At 50.5% G+C, this 18,665-nt stretch overlaps 1 protein-coding gene across 1 annotated transcript; it reads left to right on the top strand.

The window, feature by feature from the left end:
- The first annotated feature begins 11,479 nt into the window (after nucleotides 1-11,479).
- Nucleotides 11,480-17,951, top strand: PDRG1 (p53 and DNA damage regulated 1). Its single transcript, XM_015071909.3, has 5 exons — nucleotides 11,480-11,660; nucleotides 13,279-13,354; nucleotides 14,361-14,435; nucleotides 16,348-16,428; nucleotides 17,027-17,951. The coding sequence occupies exons 1-5, from the start codon at nucleotides 11,574-11,576 to the stop codon at nucleotides 17,107-17,109; spliced, it is 402 nt and encodes a 133-aa protein (XP_014927395.1). The 5' UTR covers nucleotides 11,480-11,573; the 3' UTR covers nucleotides 17,110-17,951.
- The last annotated feature ends 714 nt before the right edge of the window (nucleotides 17,952-18,665 follow it).

Below are 18,665 nucleotides of genomic sequence, written 5' to 3' on the forward strand. Positions count from 1 at the left end.
AAGCTAGTAGTCTCTATCCACAGGCATGTGTAGACTAGTGGGAGTTTTTGTGGGTTGGGCTGGAGGGGAGTCTGAATCCCAATATGATTTAGGCAGGAACAATATCTTTTCCTTTTTTCTCTGTTTACAGCCCTAGGCAGGGAGACTCATGGAGTGCACAGAGCCCTGGGCAGAGCGAAGCTCTGACCTTGGACCCCGTAATGGCCCTGGGCCGGTTCTGTGTGTGTCTGGATCTCTACCTTCTCATGGGTACCTGGATGGGGCTTCACAGTTAGGTTCTGACCTCTGGGCCCCACCACAACAGAGGCAGCTCTGTACCTCCCATGCCTTTCTACATCCTCATATAAACCTGTTCAAACAGGCAGTAGAAGATATACTTTTATGTCTGAGGCCCTAGAGCCAGGGAACCTGGGTTTGAAACCTACTCACCCCTTCCTGACTCTACGACCTTGGGCAAGTCACTCAATTTCTCTTAGCTTCAGGGGGGAAAAAAAGCAAAATGGGGAAGGGCAACCAGTGTTTTCCTCCTGGAACTGTGGTGAGGAGAATTAATGCTAATTATTAGCTTAGGGTGATGCCTTCCACAGGAAGCCCTCCGGATCTCCCACCCAGTTGTGCCATGTTCCTTATCCTTCAGAGAAATCTCCCTGATGCTCCCCTGTTATGAACTTCCATGACGTGTTAGTCCGATTTATCCTTTTATGTTTGCCTGTTTGGAATTTCCTGACAGCTCCGTGAGAGTTGAGACAATTCATCTATTTTTTTCACCAACAAACTGCTGAGTGCCCAGTGCTGTCCCTGGCACCCAATAGGTATTTGATAAACATCATTGAAGGAATGAGTGAGTGATCAACTCTATGAAGTAAGTTCTGTTGTTCTCTGTAATTTATAAACCAGATAACTGATTCACACAAGGGCGGTGGCCTACAGAATTATCAATCCATTCTGTGTATCAGGAGTTGTGCTAAGAAGTTATGGTTATGACTATATGTTGCCCTCAAACTGTGCCCCCTTTTTTTTTGCGTGAGGAAACTGGGACCCTTGGAGGTGCCGTCACTTGCCCAAAGCCATTAGTTAGGGAGTAGCAGAGTTGGCATTCAAGAACGCTAGTTCAGGCCACTGGAGAGGTGACAGAAGAAGGATCTGATGGGATGTCTGAAGTGTGGGCCAGGTGGGAGTGACCCACCTACCAATGGTACTTAGAGGGGACCCTGACCCGAATGGTTTGGACTGGCGTGTTCTGAGTGGTCTGAAATCAAAGATCAGGGATTCATACTAAGACTAATAAGGGAGTAAGGGAATGGTGTTTTAGTGGAAGGGGTGTGTCAGTGTGTGTTGTGGGGGGCAGGTGTGGCACAGAACAGCTTGAGCAAAGGCCCTGCAGTGGGACTGAGTCAGGCTCATGCAAGGGCTGAGGAGAGGCTGGATGTGGCTAGTGTAGAAGGAGAAGGTGGACCACAGCTGTTTAGAACTGGACAGGCCCTGAGATCTGATCCAGCTCCCCAAGCCCCTCTTTCATTTTACAGATGGGGACACTGAGACCCAGAGAGAAGTCCCACATCTAGCAAGGGGCAGAAGCAAATCTGGGAGCCTTTCCTTAGGTCCCTAGGTCATGGTCTCTGGGCTTTGGTGGGAATCTGAAGAATCACTCTTGGGGAACAGTCCTTATCACATTTTTCTGATTAGCTCAAAACTCAGTCCGTGCCTACCGCACCCTCTGATTGGAGCAGCTTCTAGTAATATTCCTGTTTTTCTTGTGTAAACTATGCACAAGATAATTGGCACGGCATTGTTTATAGCAGCAAATATTGGGAATGACCCAAATGCCCATCATTTGGGGACTGGTTAAATAAATCATGGACTTTCTGACAACAGAATGACATGTGGCTGTAAGGGAGGCAATGAAGCTTTCCATCTCCTAATACAGAGAGGTCTCCATAGGGACATGCAAGGGACAGAACGGGGGTGAAGCTGAGTGAAAATGAGGAGAATAATCTATTTGTTGTATATGCATAAAGAAACTTTGGAAGTCTATATAAGAACATGAGATTACTAAAGAAGGCAGAAGGGGAACAGGATGGGAGAGGGAGACTTCATTATATGCCCATTTATAATTTTTTTGGAATCACGTGAGTGTATTTACCTATTAATAAAATAAAATAATAATGAGGACAGCTGCTACTCAGCGATTGCTGAATGTTGTCTTATGGGAATAGGCGGTCAGCATGGTCAGATTTTCTAATTACTCAAGAGAAACCAGAAATCTGGATTTTATTGTAAAATCTCTTGATTTTTAAATGTTGGCTCCATTTTTGCTCAAACACTTTTCAGGCCAAGTAAATAGGTCAGTGGGTCAGACACGGCCTGAGGGCCACCAGTTTCAGCCTCTAATGGCTTCCTGCTCCCAAAGCTGGAGTTCTCAGCACCCCAGGGCCCCACCCCCATGTGGGCAGCAGAGGACAGAGAAGCACTGTCATGCCCCTTGTCCTGCCCCTCTCCTGGCACCCTCATGCCCTTGCCCCTTGGGGATGTGACATTTGGGGCTTTTAACTCAAGACCTGGAAAGCAGAGAGGGGTTATGAACTCTCAGATAATTCCCTCCCCCGGGGCCCTGCAGGCTTCGAGGCCCAGCTGCTTCCTGCTGCCCACCCATCTGTCAATGGGAGGTGGGGACCGGAGTGAGGCTGGCAGTGATGGGGGTGGGCAAGAGTCCCCGTGCTGAGCCTCAGATCACTGGGCTCTGTCCAGACTCAGAATCCAAAAGGAAAAATCTAGAGATTGTGAGAAAAGGAAAACATGGGCTTGGCTGCACCTACTTGGTGTATGCTGAGCTAATTCACCAAATTACGAAACGCCAGAACTAGAAGGGCCCTAAGGGACCATGTCATCCAACTCCTTCAGTGCACAGATGGGGAGACCAATCTCTGCTCCCTATACACTGCCCCAGGCCATGGCTTTGTCACCTCTCTCCTGGACAACTGGATCACACCAGCCTCCTCCCTGGGCTCCCCACAGCCCCTCTTTTGCTCTTAATGTTCAATCTCCACCCTTAGCCAGAGGGGCCTTTTTGAAAAAGAAATCTGATCAGGTTCCATGTCTGCTCAAAACCTTCTGAATATTTCCTTCCTCACTTTGAGCCAATGTCCTCAACCCTGACTATAATCTCTCTCCTGTTCTCCTCTCTGACCTCACCTCCTTCTGTCTTTCCCTCCCTTGTTCTGTTCCAGCCACTGATTCTGCTATTCTCTTCCCATGCCAACCTAATCTGTCCTGCCTGGCTTTACTCCTGCAACTCCCCCAGGAATTCACAGGCCTCCATCTTTCTCTTCTTTAAAAGGTTTCCTCTTCAGAGAGGTTTTCCTAGTAATTTTCCCCTGACACTCCATCCCCTTACCTGCCTTATTTTTCATCCGAAGTATGTATCACTACATGATGTTATAATATGTGCTTGTTTCTGGTCTAGGATATAAGATCTGTGGAGGCAGCAGTCATGCCTACATTGCTCACCACAGTGTCTTCTGCACTTAGTGGAACTTGGCACACAGATGTGTAGTGATCCCGAGCCAGCTGACATGAAAGGGCACAGGTCTCTAATTCAGGCGACAGCCAGTCCTGAGTCTGCCAGTTACCTGCTTAGGTGACCTTGAGCAAGTTACCTCACTTCTCTTCTCTGGGCCTCAGTTTCCTCACCTGTAAACCGAGGAAGTCACTTTGGATTCAACAATCCTGGAGTTCTCTTCTCTGGGCTCAGTTTCCTCATTTGTAAAACAAGGAAGTCACTTTCGATTTAACAATCCTGGAATGTTTTCCCTGTTTTGCTGTCACTTTCTTCCCTATAGAATCTGAAAGTCCTTTAAACAAACATAATTGTGTGTGTGTGTGTGTGTGTGTGTGTGTGTGTGTGTGTTATCAGTGCATATTTCAGGGCCCTCGTTCCTTTTCATGGCATCACAGCACCCCATTGCATGGATGTACCACAATCTACTTCTCCAAGCCCCTAAATAACGGGCAGTTAGGTTGTCCCCAGCCTGTTGTAATAATCCATTAATGAATAATTTTGTGGACGCATTATTTTGCATATCTGTAGAATAAATCCACTTGCTGACGGAATGGTCTGTGTGTTTATAATTTAGATAGAGGCTTCTACAGAGAATACGGCAGTTTATCCTTCACATACTGGCATTGAGTAAAAGGGCTGTCAGGGGGCTTTGAAAATGGACTACAATACATCCTCAAGACTCCTTGCATATGAGGAAATCACTCCGCCTTGCTAAACCTGTTTCCTCTTCAGTAAAATGAGTATCATACTTCGTGGTGTGTGGTAGTAAGGATCAAACGAGATTTTTCCTGGCACACAGTAGGGCCTCTAAAGATAAGCCATTCCTCCTCTGTTTAATGTTATTATCTGCCCCTGGACTGTGAGCTCTATGGGAACGAGGATCTTGTCTGCCTTGTTCCCTGGCAGAGGCACCTCCAGGCGAATGGAAGGTGTCCAATAATTACTTACGGAGTGAATTAATCCACTTTTCAATGTCACCTTGCCCACCAGGCCCTCCATTATGACCTAGCTCCTGCTTACCCAGTCCAACTTCATTCCTTATCTCTCTCTCCCCTTCTCCTTGGGCTCCCGCCACACTGGCCTCTGCCAGGTTCCTTCCTGCCACAACGCCATTGGAACAATTTGTCTACCTCACCTTCACCCGTAGTCTTTCCTTTTGCTTGGTTTATTTTTACCCAGCCTTAGATCTTGGGTCAAATGTCACTTTTTATAGAAAGCTTTTTTTACTTCTACTCCCTGATTTAGGTTAAGGCACCCCTCTGTATTATTTTATTGGACTCTGAGCTTTTCATATGAGCCTTATTGCAGTTAGAAACGGTATATGCATGAATGTTAATCTTATCCTTGTGACTGAAAGCTCGCCAGACTCAGGACTAGACCTGTCCTATTTTATCAGTGGGTCCCCAGGGCCTGGCACAGGGTAGGCACTCAATAACCATTGCCTTGAGTGACTGAGTGAGTGACAAGGCCTATTTTACAGATGAGTTGAGCCTCTCATCTCCACCCAAGACAGGGGAAGTCTTGACTCCATGTTCCACCCTATTTCCAGCGGAATGAGCATCTCCTGAAGGATTCTGGTTGGTGAAGAAGGAGAGGAGAGGGGAGAGAAACAGAGACAGACAGACGGACAGGACCCTTAATTTCCTCCAACATATGATTAGGTCATGGACACACTCAATCATTCAGTAGACCTCTCCTGGGGGTCCCAGACACCTGACGGGAGTCCATGGAGCCCCTAGCCTCAGTGGGCTCCATGGCTAGTGAGAAAGCCAAAACAGTGGCAAAAAACAAGCAGCCCAAAACAGGAAAGTGGTTGATGTCAGAAGAAAAGAAGGACCAAATTCCCTCTGGCAGACCTGGGGGAGAGCAACCTTTCTGGTGAATCAGGCGTGTGGGAGGAGGGTGTCTTCTAGGAGGAGAGACCTTCGGGGAAGAGTAAGCCCTCAACAAGTGGTGAAGGAAAGCAAAGGATATTCCAGGCAAAGGGCAGGGCCTGAGCAAAGGCAGAGAGGTGAGAAGGAGGGTGTTCAAGTGGGGGCGGGGGGAGGACTAGCTTTCAAGAAATGTGGGGGAAGATGAGGCCAAGAAGAAGTGGAGCTCACAGACAAATACCAGGAGACATGTCCCTGAAGGATCATTGTAGCGCTTCCTTTTTTTTTTTTTTTAATCTTTTTAAATGTTTGTTTATTTTTGAGAGAGAGAGAGACAGAGCACGAGCGGGGGGAGGGGCAGAGAGAGAGGGAGCCACAGAATCCGAAGCAGGCTCCAGGCTCTGAGCTGGCAGCACAGAGCCCGACGCGGGGACCGAACCCACAAGCGGTGAGATCATGACCTGAGACGAAGTCGGATGTTTAACCGACTGAGCCACGCAGGCGCCCCTCATGTCTGCGCTTTGTAACGGCCCCACGCTGGAAATCAGCCCATGTCCACCAATGGCAGCAGAATGGTTTCGTTGTGGTGTGATCCCACCAATGGAGCACCCTGCAGCATTGAAAGTAAGCGATCAACAACCACACACATAATAGAGATAAGTCCCATGAACAAAGTGTTGAGCAAAAGAAGTCAGACGCGAAAGAGCACACACTGTGACCTCCCATTTGTTTAAATTTCAAAAACAGACAAAATCAATGTCTGGTGTTAGAAGTCAGGGTGGTGGTTACTCTTAGGGTAGTTAGCGGTGGGGAGGCCTTGGAGGGGATCTCCCAGTTCTGTTGCTTGATCTGGTTATATAGGTGTGTTCAGTTTTGGAAAGTTCTTGAACTGTTGTCCACTTATGATTTGTGCCCATCTGTGTGTGTGTGTGACGACCTCATTAAGATTTTTTAAAAACACATAAACACACGAAACAACTACTTGCACTTTGTAAGAACCTCAAATATTTGAGGTGCCTGGCTGGCTCAATCAGAAGAGTGCAGCTCTTTTTTTTTTCTTTTTTAAAAAGTTTATTTAGGGGCGCCTGGGTGGCTCAGTCGGTTGGGCAGCCGACTTCAGCTCAGGTCATGATCTCACGGTCCGTGAGTTCGAGCCCCGCGTCGGGCTCTGTGCTGACAGCTCAGAGCCTGGAGCCTGTTTCGGGTTCTGTGTCTCCCTCTCTCTGCCCCTCCCCCGTTCATGCTGTGTCTCTCTCTGTCTCAAAAATAAATAAATGTTAAAAAAAATTTTAAAGAAGGATCTATTCCTGGGATTTAAAATGAATAGATTTAGTATTAAAGATAGTCGTCACGGCCAGCTCAGGGAGGCCTGGAATGTTCTGGGCTTGCATTCTCTTTGAGGTCACTTAAGATTTTTCAAGTCAAGCCATGGGACCATCTGTTGCCTGATGAAATTGAGGCGAGGGGAGTAGGAAGACGGGTCCCCACCTGGTGTCCCCATCTGGCTTCATGACCTCAGGAAGGTCTCATCCCCTTTCTGGGCCTCAATATCTTCATCTGCCCTATGGGAATCAGGTTTCTGTGTTACTGGGGGATGTGGGAGGATGAAGTGAGGGCACGGAGGAGGAGGATCATATGAATATAAGGATTATTCTCTGGGTCAGGAGAGGAGAAGGAGTGGAGGCCTCCCCACCTCCTGCCAAGCCCACAAGGGCGCAAAGGAAGCGGAGGGAGGAGCTGGGGACCACCCGGGAGAGCAAACAGTCCATCTGGGGGACGGGCATGTTGTCAGCAGCTGGGAGGCCCGGCCCGGACTACTCACGGACCAGAGCCCATGGGGCAACCACCCAGGCTGCCTGGAGAATTGGGATATGGAGCAGACTTCTTGCCGCTCCCAGTCCCAGGGTAGCCACAGCCCTGTTGCCTCTCCAAGCCCTCATCACCACCCTCCCATTCCTAACGCCCACTCCCTGGACTGTAACCCTCCTCCCTTTTAGCCCATCCTATCCCCACCGCCAGAGAGGGCTTTCACAAAATACACCCAATCATGTCCCATACTTCCTCAGAACCTTCCAGCAGCTTCTCACTGATCCGTGAGCAAAACCCGATCCCCTTACCTTAGCGACAAGCCCTGGCGGGATCTGCCACTCCCATCCCCCACCTCCAGTAGAGGGGTTACGAGCCTGGCCTCAGAGAGAATCTGCCTCGGTTAGAGTCCTGGCTCTTTTCCTCATTCGTTCGTTCATTCATTCATTCATTCATTCAAAAATGTCTATTCACCACCGACTGGGGGCCAGGTACTGTTCTGGGCATTTGGGATACGTCATTAACAAATGAGACAAAGATTCCTCCTCTTGTGAAACTTCCTTTCTAGCAGAGGGAGATGAACAACAAATATAAGGAAGTTAATTATATAACACCCTGGAAAGGGACAAATGCTAGGAAAAAAAGGAGAAAAAAGTAGAGCAGAGGAAGTTCATCAGTGGACAGGGAGGGGCAGGGTCTGCATTTTTAAATACAGTGGAGTGGTTGGGGTAGGTCTTGCTGAGAAGGTGAAATTTAAGCAAAGACTTGAGCAAGTGAGAGGAGGAGACACGCAGATAGTAGGGCAGAGGGAAACAGTGGGGAGAGAGGTAGGAAATGCCTCAGAGAGTCAGGGCAGCGCAGGCAGGGTCTTGTGGGTCTTGGTGAGGAGGCTTTTACTGAGTGAGATGGGAGTATTGGAGAGTTTTGACCATAGGGAGTGAGGACGGCAGGGCAGGGAAGGAGGGGAAGCCGAGCAGGCCCAGCAGATGTCACGTGGATGGCAACTTCAGCCTGATCCCATGGGGGGACTGTGGAGTGCAAATTATTCCTCGGAGTTACCCATCCGTACCCCCACGATCATCCCAGGTGAGGAAGGTGGGCTTTCATATCTCAACAATGATGGGTCATAGCTTAAGGGGAAGGTAAGTCACCCCAGGAGGCTCCAGCAGCCTGAGGGCAGTCCCCCCTAAGGGGAGAAGTAGGTGCTGCTCACTGGGCACATACCCAAAGGGGGTGCACAATAAAAGGGGACCCCAGGGGAACAGGTGTAGCTTTGCTCTTGTTGGCTCCAGCCTTCAAACACCGAAGTCCCAGCAGCCATGTCCCTTTTGCCTGGGCTAAAGATTGGGGGCATGCCCGATGTGACCAGGCAGGGTTTTTCTGGTTAGGGATCACCTGCCCACTCCTGAACCTCCACCCCAGGCTGCAGAGGGATCTATCCTCTGCAACATCCTCAGCTTGGGGCAGTCCAGGCTTCTGGGATCGGAACTGGGTTACCCTTGGGTTAGCTCTGCTCATCCTTGAACACTTTGGATTTGACAAAGTTCTGCTTCGTGCTGAGTCTACTCATTCATTCCGTAAACACTGGCTGAGTACCCACTGTGTGCCAGGCACCATTCTCAGTTCGGGATTCACAGCGGTGAGCAAGACAGATACAGTCTCCACCCTGGAGCTTACGGCTGGGGAGGGAGATGACCGGAGAAAAAGGTAGTATTTGAGTGCAGAGATGGGAGAAGCCCAGGAAGCTGTGTGCTCCTAGAGGAGACTCCTGACCCTTGGGAGGAGGTGACACCAGGCTGATAAGTAGGGGGTATGTGGCAGTGACAAAGGTGCAGGAGAAAATTAATCCAGGCTAATGGAGGAGGGAGCGCAAAGGCCATGATATCCCTCACCATTGCCTGCCCACCCCTCGCTATTTCCCAGTGCAGTGACCATCCTCTCCTACTTGGATGATTGTGGCAGCCTCCTCTTGGGTGTCCCACAGAGGGGCAGAGAAGCTGGGGTGCTCAGTCACTAACTCCTCTCTTCTTGGTTAAGGGTCACGTCTCTGGGCCATAACTCACCGGCATTCCTCCCACTCCACTCCGTGGGCAGAGAGAAGCAGGAAGCCACAGACATGTGCGGCAGTGACTGCAGGTGACCTCCAGGAAGGGCTTTGCCCATCTGGGCCGGGCACCCACAGCCCCTTCTGTAGAACTCTTTGTTCCATGCTCCTTCACCTTTCTGACCCCACCTCCTACTTTCTTCCCCTTGCTCATCCTGTTCTACCTACGCTGGCCTCGCTATTCTTCCAGTTTACTAAATAAAGCCTCACCTCAGGGCCTTTGCATTTGCTATTCCCTCTGCCTGGAACACTTTTCCCCCAGATATTCACATGGCTCGCCCCTCACCTATTCCACATTTCTGCTCCAATGCAACTGCCTCAGAGAAGCCCCCTGGCCGCATTATTTCATATAGCCCCTCTGTAATTTTTTTCCCCACCATCCTGCTCTGTTGTTCTCCATGGCGTTTATCACCACCTGATGTATGATACATTTACTTGTTTGTGTGTTTATTGCTTGTCTCTCCTGTCAGACTGGAAGCTTTCTGAGGGCAAAGACCATGTCCGTTTTTTGCCCGTGGTGGAATCCTTATAACGGGATCAGGGCAGTCAATAAATATTTGTGAAATAGATGGTTTGGGATATAAATGAAACATATGACTTCTCTCCCCAGGGGTGCTCTCTAAGGGCCAGTCACAGTCAGTTTGGGAGCCCACTTTAACCCTTCCCCATCCAGGCTCATCTGGCAGGGGTCAAGGGTTAGCCTGGTCCAGCCCTCTTTGGGCCCCAAGGTGGAGGAGACCCAGTCCTGGGGTCTAGGCCCCAGGGATGCCTGGTAAGTCCTGTTTCTCCTTTGGCAAATGTTCCTCTTTCCTTTATAGGGCCTGTGCCTACGTTTCTGAACCAGAAGGTGTTTACACAAAACATCTTGGGTTTGGCGACAAATTCACCCTCAGTGAGGAATCCTTAATGAATCTTCTTTCCCCACGCAGGGCAGCTGCAGGGAAAATTAGCCGTGCCTCTGGCACTTGAAGGAAGCCAAAGGCCAGGCAAAGAGGAGGTGGGGCTCCTGGGGCCACAATCTGGGGTGGGGGGAGTTTTTTTCCCCCAGAATCCAAAGACAGTTGTGGTATGGAGACCAGAATGCTTCTAGACACACATTTGTTCCTGATTTTCTGTGTGACAGGGCATTGTGCTTCTCCTGGCCTCACTTTGCAGCTATGAAATGGGCGGTAATAACCTATCTGTACAAAAAATTGTGAAATTCAAGTGAGGCAAGGGACATTAAGGGGTTTGGTTACCAGGGGCCAAAGGAGAGAATAAAAAGCTGGAATCAGGGAGGCAGGAGGTCAGAATCCTAGGTCGGCTGTTGGCTGTGTAAGGTCCTCACTCCTCTCTAGGCCTCAGTTTTTCTCAGCTGTACAATGAGGGGTTCAGGCATGAAGATCTCTAGGGACCCTTCTAGTTCTGAGTGGCAGCCATGTTCCATCTGCCTGCCTTTTCTTGGACATCCTTCCAAAGCCTATGGCCCACACCGATTTGCTTTCTAATACTTACAGAACTTCTTTTCTGAGCTGGCACTTCATTGTTCACTGCACATGGTTTTCCAGCCCCTTCCCTGGGTCTAGGTCAACCACTCTGAACATTGGGCCTGAGACAGGGGCTCGATGAATACTGGTGAAAGCTGAATTTTTTAAATGATGCCTACCTCCTTCTGATCCAGCAGAAACACAATGAGGGAGAATTTTATTCACTCCCATTTTTATAAATTGGAAACTGAAGGTGTCAGAGGTTAAATATAAGCCACTCTGACACATGGACCTTCTTCCTTCTTAGTGTTCCTGAAACAGGGGAAGAATGATTTTATTACTCCCAAACACCATAGTATGTAATTATATGTTTTGTCATGAATTGTCGGTGTTTCCCACTAGGATGACGTTGCATGAGGACAGAGACTGTGTTTTGTTCACTGCTGCGCCCTCAGCACCTAAAACTGCCTGGCGCCTAGTAGGTGCTCAACAAATAGAGAAAGACAGGCAGGTGGGTTCAAAGGCAGCGCGGCTCGCTAGGCGCTCTGGGCCTGCAGGGGGCGTTCCAGTCCCGCCCCCAAAGCTAGGCCCGCCTCTCTCTCGAGTGTTGGAGCCTGCGCGACACAGTTCTCTTAATTGCGCATGCCCGCCGGAAGGCCTGCCCGGGCGGCGCTTGCGCGTGCGCATGCGCAGCCGAAGCGGAGCCCGAACGGAATTTGAGCTGTGTCGCAGCCGAGCCGAGTGGAGTGGGGTCGGAGGTGGTGGGCATGCTGTCACCCGAGGCGGAACGGGTGCTTCGGTACCTGGTGGAGGTGGAAGAGCTCGCCGAGGAGGTGCTGGCGGACAAGCGACAGGTAGGAGGCCGGTCCGAGGCGCTGGGGCTGGGGTTCGGCGGTTGGGGCCTGGCGGCGAGCGCCGTAAGGCCGCGCGCTGGGCGCGGAATCCGGCTCCAGCGAGGGCTCGCAGTGGGCTGACCTGGGCTGGTGGGCTCACGGCTGTGACTACAGACGTGGGGCGGCGGTAAGGTAAGGTGGACCAGACGCCTGTGACGGCGCCTCGCTTCACGCATTTATTAGCACGTGTTAAGTGGGCGCCTGCTCTGTGCCAGAGATTCCCTGTGCCCATCCTTTCTCCGTCCCTCGCCGTGCCCTCGGGATCCCGAGCCGTTACCTCTTTCGTAGGTTTACCTGAACATCTTTTTCAAAGGGCAGTTCCTGCTGCCTCGCCCCACTGGCTGTGGGTGCTCTGCCTTGGCCAAGGCTCTCAGGGGACAAGAGAAAGAGAAAAGAGTGGTCTTGTGATTGGGCAGGTGGGGACGCTGGAGAAGTGGGGCCTTGGTCGTGGAGGGCCTTGTAGACCTGACCTGGAAGTCTGGGTCTTGGGTCTTGTGCTAATTTAAGCGTTGAGGGTTTGAAGGGAGTTGATGGGGGGAGGGAGGATGATGTAATTGGATTTAGGCTTTAAAAGAGTTCCTCTGGCTGGTGTGTGGAGCACAAAATATAGGGGGGCATGGGGGGTGGTCTGTGAGGAGCCACTGCCAAGGTTCAGGCAAGAGATGGGTTTGGCTCTAGCTGGTGGTGATGGAGACAAGGGAATGGGTCAGAGGTATATTTGGGGGCTTTAGTAGGCCTTGATGTGGTTACATATGGGGGTAAGGGAGTGGGAGGAGTGAAGAGTGATTCATGACTCGTCTGCAGTTAGAATAATTGGATGACTGGTCGGGTGTTTACTGAGAAGGGGAAGACTTGGATGAATAAGTGCCCATTAAATGAAACACTGCATCAGGGTGTGCTGGATGATAATAATGAAGCGATTAAAATTTGCCGAGTACTTACTGTGTGTCAAGGACTATGCGAACTCATTTAGTTCCTGGCTCAATAACCTGTGAGCTAAGTGCTATTCATATCTCCATTTCTCCGAAGGTGAAATTACACAGCTCGTGGCGGGCAACAGGATTCAAACCTGGGTATCGTGGCTCCAGAGCCAGCGCTCTCCAGAAGGATACCGTAGCGTCTCCTCACTTCCTTAGTAGCTTTTGTGTTGTTAGCACTGTTTCAGTGCCCCCACCCCTGCTATTGCAGTCCAGGAATGTTGGCTTTCTCCTGATACTAGGTCAGCATCAGCCGAAGGGACTTGTCCAGGGAGCGGTTTCTACTGCCATGGTGATTCTGAAATGCTCTGCAGCTTGAGAACTAGCACTCCAGTGAATAATAAGTTATCCATTTAGTCAGCGAACTTTTCCCCAGCACCTTTCTCTGTGGGGACAGCACCTGCACGGAGCATTGTCTTTAAGGACCTGGAAACTGAATAGGAGAAGTACATTTGCACATCAGTGTGTTTTGGGCATGACATTGGAAGAAACCCAGGGACAATGCCTTGTGTCTGTTGAGTTTTAAAAGCCTCTGGTCTGTTGGAAGGTAATGGTTTGGGGCAAGAGGGAGCTGAGTTCCCTCCTACCCCTGTGCTTTGCAGATTGTGGATCTGGACACCAAAAGGAATCAGAACCGGGAGGGCCTGCGGGCTCTGCAGAAGGATCTCAGCCTCTCCGGTAAGTCAGGGTTTCATCACTGTGGCTCTGGAGCCCTGTTCTATCTTCCTTCTAAGGCTTTCAACTTATCTGTAACAAAGACAAGTCAGGAAGCCCCACGTGTGTGACACAGCCTGTGGAGATGAGGGAGAAAGTGTTGCAGGTCTGACACGGACTGTGGCTCAGGGTTTCAGCGGCTCATCTCCACGATGGAGGTTAGTTGCTGGCTCACTGATGGCACTAGGAAGGTGCTGGGTGGGGGTTATGGACACAGTGCAGTTCCTGCCCTTGTGCTCTTACAGATAAAACAGCATAAATACATAATTGGAAGTTGTGAGAAAGCTGAGGAAGGAATTGGACATGAGGTGGGTGTTGGAGCAGGGGTTGAGGGCTTTTCAGATGAGGACAGGTGGGTAAGACAAAGTAAGCGGGGGGGGGGGCGGGGGGGGGGGCATGTGATGTGGCTGGAAAGATGGGCAGAGGGCAGGCCCAGGGTTTAAAGTGCACCAGAAAGCCTAAAACCTGCTCATTGCTTCTCATTTCACCAGAGTAAAAGGCGGAGTCCTGTAAGACCGCCTGGAACTCTCCCACATCCTCTCCTCTCCTGTTCCCCCTCGCTCATCGACTCCATTCACCCTGGTCTTGCTGTTCCTGTTTCCTCTGCCTTGCTCACTCTTTCCCCAGATGTCTGCAGGGCTCACACCCACTTTCTTCAAGTCTCTGCCCAGATGTCACATGATCATTGAGGTCTTCTCGGACCACCTGATACCAATGACAAGTTCGTCCCCTACTCTGACATTCCCTATCGTCTTACCCTGCTTTATTTTTCTGTGGAGTACTTAGACTTATCAGGGTCTGACAGGTCCTATCTTTGCTTATTTATTCTTTCTCCTCCACCGTAACATAAGCTCTGTGAGGGCAGAAACTTTGTGTCGTTCTACTGTGTTGTCAGCATCTCAGACAATGCCTGTCAAGAGTGTAGGTGCTCCAAAATATTTGTTGAAAGAGTGACCATTTGCCCTTTCAGAAGATGTGATGGTTTGCTTCGGGAACATGTTCATCAGGATGCCTCACCCTCAGACGAAGGAGATGATTGAGAAAGGTAAGGCCTTCTGGGGATGAGTCAGGGACACATCTCCCCCACCAGCCCCAATCGTAACCCAGAACTGAGTGAGAGTCAGGCTTTGGGCCATTTGAGGAGAGGCAGCTGTGTTACAGGGTTCAGGTAGGTGTGGGTTTGAGTCCCTGCTCTGCCACTCTGAGCTACTTCTCATCTCTAAAGGGGGGGACGCATCTCCGTAGCACGCTTGTGAAGGTGGGATAAAACAGTATATGTACTTAGCCTAGTGCTTGTTTACCAGTGGGAAACAGTTTGTGCCACAAATACAAAAGACCCAACAAACCGAGGCTTCAGGAAACCTGGTTCTGTTTTTCTCCTCAGTAGTTGTCCAGAGGCAGGCAGTCCAGGACTGGCACTGCTGCTCACAGCAAGGTCACCCTCACGTGTTCTCGTGGTGGCGGTGTGGTCATTGCAGGCCTCGTGTCCTCGTGCCAGGCTGTAGGAAAGGCAGAGGGCCTGCTCCGTGTATGGCCTTGCTTTCTGTTTCAAAGTAAGGCTGTCCTCCTTAGAGACTTCGGACATCTCGTTGGCCAGAACTAAGTCATGTGGCCACCCGTAGCTTCAAGGGAGCCTGGCAGAGTGAGCTCTTTATTTTTCAGGTCCCCTGTAGTAGAGACTGCATTGAAAATGGAGGTTTGGGGAGAGTGAGCCTCCGGGCTCTGCTGCAACCTGGGCACTCAGCATGTACTCAGATCTTCATAGCCACGACCCTCGAGGCTCTTTGTAGGAGCATAACGGCAAAAAGTCAAGCTGCAAATGGGTCCTTGCCTGGGAAAAGGAAAGACTATGCATAGTTTTTTCTCTCCCGACCCTTGGAAAATGTATAGACCAAGAGGACCGGCAAGGTCGCCCGTCCCTGAAGGCAGAGTCTCCCTAGCGCTGTTGAAATAAAATTTTAGCAAAGGAGACTAGAACAGCTTAAAGAAGTTTCTGACTGCGCTTTTGAAAAATGTACACTAATACTATGGTTATAAAATTAAGAGTCGTCATTGCACTTGGGTGGTGGCCACAGTTCACTCAGGCTAAGCTTTCAGAGGGGGTTGCTTGCCTGGGTTCAGGATCTGGTCCTCAGCTGTCTCAGTCCACAGATATGGTCTTGTCACCATACATCGAGGGGTTCTGGGACATGATTGTCGCTGGTTCTCCGGGTCCTCCCAAGCTAACCAAGCCCCTGAGGGCCTAGCGTTGCTCGTTTACCAGGAGCACTGGAACCGCTGCCCAGGCCTTCTCCCCACTGGAAAGAATGAAAATCTGTGGGGAAGACAAACCAGCAGGTGGTCGTTTGGGTGACATTAGGCAGTGGTGTCACCAAACATTGTGGCGTCTACTTCTCATAATGCAGTGTGCCCTAAGGTATGAACAGTCTTGGCAAGATAACCTTTTCTGTTCACCAGGGTTAATTAGGTTAAGCCCGAGCATCGGGCTTGTCCATTGATCGTTTAGGTCACATGTTACCACAGTCCTATTACCTAAAAACCCCTCGTATTGATGGAGTTAGGTTTGTAAAACTCCTTAGCCATGCTTTTCCTAACCATCTTCTTCACTCTGGTTTGATGTTTGAATTTTCTGTGATTTCATTGTGGGAGGGTGACCTAAAGTCCCATATTGCCTTCCCCACCCACTGAGCAGCCGAAGGTACTTTGCATATGAAAATAGGTCAGTGAACGGAGAGGCGAGTGCTCAGTCCTTTCCTGGGCTTACTCGACCATCTTGGGCAGATCGCATCCCTTCTCTAGGCTTCACTTCCTTCCTCAGTTGGTCTCTCAAGTCCCCTTCTTCCCGAATGCCAGGAGCCCTTGATCTCAAGGAGTGGGGGGAGAAGCGGATGGCTTCTCCCTTTGGGTGGGTCTGTCTGTGGTGTAACCTCATCCTCTGCCCACCTCGTTTTTTTCAGATCAGGACCATCTGGATAAAGAAATAGAGAAACTCCGCAAACAACTTAAAGTGAAGGTCAACCGCCTCTTTGAGGCCCAAGGTATTGGCCTGGCGGGAAATGGAAACTAGGAAGAGAGAGGACTGTCAGCATGGACTTTGCAGAGCAGGGTGGAAGCCTCTCCCAGGCGGGCAAAGGCCTGGGCGGCAAGCGAGCGGTGCTGAAGCTGTGGGCAGGGACGGTGGTTGTAGCTGCCCAGAGATGGAATGAACAAGGAAGGTCGTGGGGTCTTATTCCTGTCATGAGTCCTTTTCCAGGCACAAGGAACAGCCTGGGCTATCTCACAGGAAATCCTAGGCATGGTATAAGAAGCAGGATAGCTCTGACTCAGGGCACTCAGAGGGCCTCAGTCAGGTGGTTAAGGCCAGAGCTAAATTTCTGGGTAAACCTAACCCCTCCAGATTGGTCACGGGTCTGGCAGAAATCTGGAGGTTTCTGGGCAGCAGAGTCAGGTTCTTGGTGACTCCTGTGCCTTATCCAATGCATTGCAGAATTTGAGGCCCTTCCCTGTCAGACCTCAAGGCCAAGTGTTTGGCAACATGAATGCAGCATAAGCCCCTTTCCTGGGCCTGACTCCAGGGCCAGCAGGAGTTGGACAACAGGAGGCCCAACTAGCTGATGGATTGTTTTCTCCCTTTAGGCAAACCAGAGCTGAAGGGTTTTAACCTGAATCCCCTCAACCAGGATGAGCTTAAAGCTCTCAAGATCATTTTAAAAGGATGAAATTCAAGATGAGATGGGGGACCTAGGACAGCATCCCCCCTGAGGTCATGGAGGACCCAGGACTCCAGCTTTGAAACCTGCAAGGACACGATCCACCCTGCTAGAAGATGGGCATCTTTACACTTTAAGATGTAAAGAAGATCTGCCCCATGAAAAGCCTTTGTCTGGGGGGATTGGCTCTCCGTGATGGCAGGAGGGAGCCCTCAGCCTGCCAGTGTCTGCTGGGGCGGACTGCTGGGGCTGGATGGACACAAGGCCCATTGACAGGCCCTGGCAGCCACCAGTGCTGAGTGGGGGCAGCGCCTGTGGGGGTGTGAGAATGGCCACAACAGGCACTTTTAACAAGGGCCCCTGTTCAGATGGGCCCCGGACGTCGGGGAGCATCATTCCTGCATTCCTCTCCAGAAGAGAGGCATTCTCAAGCAGCATGTAGTGGAATTGGAATAAAGCAGGAGGCTCACAGGTGGTTTCTGAATGAAAGGCCGAACCAGGGTTTCGTAGTTCACCACAGCCATCTGTGGGCCAGACGCACCACTCCCCCAGCACCGCCTCCACTTTGACCCTTTTTTCCTGCTTGCCCCCAGAATGGAGCCCAGAGTGGGTGCTGCTTATCAAACTCTTGCACCTGTCTTTTAGTCAGGAAGGCCTTGCAGAGTCCCACACCAGGGACGGGTGGGGGAGCTGCCTCTTCACGAGGCCCTCTGCCACCTCTGAAGGCGGGGCCTGGGTCAGCGCCACTCAGGGTTCCGGCCTGCCTTCGCTGGTGTCAGATCCTAATGTGCTGTGAGGCAACACGCTGTCTTTCATGTCACTGAGAGCTTAATAAATGTTTCCTAAACGAATGAATAGTAGCTTCTGTTCTTTACCTCATTTGGTCCTTAATCGAGGCCACGCTGCCTTTAGGATGCCACCAGCCTTGAAATGCTAGCAGGACTAGACCGCCAGTACCAACACTGGTAACACGGAGCAGGCACGCCTCACCCGGTCCCCTCACTGCACTTGGCTCCAGCCGATGATCACGTGGGAACACAGGCTGGTATGTCCAGAGGTTACTTTTTTTTCAAGAGGAGCTAGAAATCTGGATTCTTAAATTGAATCTTCTGCCTTTTAAACATCACTAATACAGAAGAGTTTTAAAGACTTAGGTTTTGGCCAACAAAATACCCTACATAAGCCAAATTTGGCCCCATACCTACAATTTTGCATCTTCCTGAGTTTTAAAAGTAGAATTACATTGTTTTCCCCATCATGGTCCTCAAGTGGGGAGGTAGAATTGGAAGCTAGATGTCCATCCATAGTAGATTAGTTAAAGGAGTCAACAGGTCCAGACAGGGGAATACGCTACACCTACAGTCAGGGATAAGGAAGCTTGCTGTGCACTGATTGGGAGCCAGTTCCAGGGTAGAGTAAGTGAGAAAAGCAAGACGACAGAGCAGGGTCTCCTAAGCCGATAATTTGTGTGCAAACACTGTATGGTTCCCTCCCCAAGACAGAAACTGCAGGGCTGGAGCACAAGTGTGAAAGAGAAGGACACCTCACCTTTGTAGTACATATTA

Source organism: Acinonyx jubatus, chromosome A3 (genome assembly GCF_027475565.1).
Source record: "Acinonyx jubatus isolate Ajub_Pintada_27869175 chromosome A3, VMU_Ajub_asm_v1.0, whole genome shotgun sequence".
NCBI classification, from domain to species: domain Eukaryota; kingdom Metazoa; phylum Chordata; class Mammalia; order Carnivora; family Felidae; genus Acinonyx; species Acinonyx jubatus.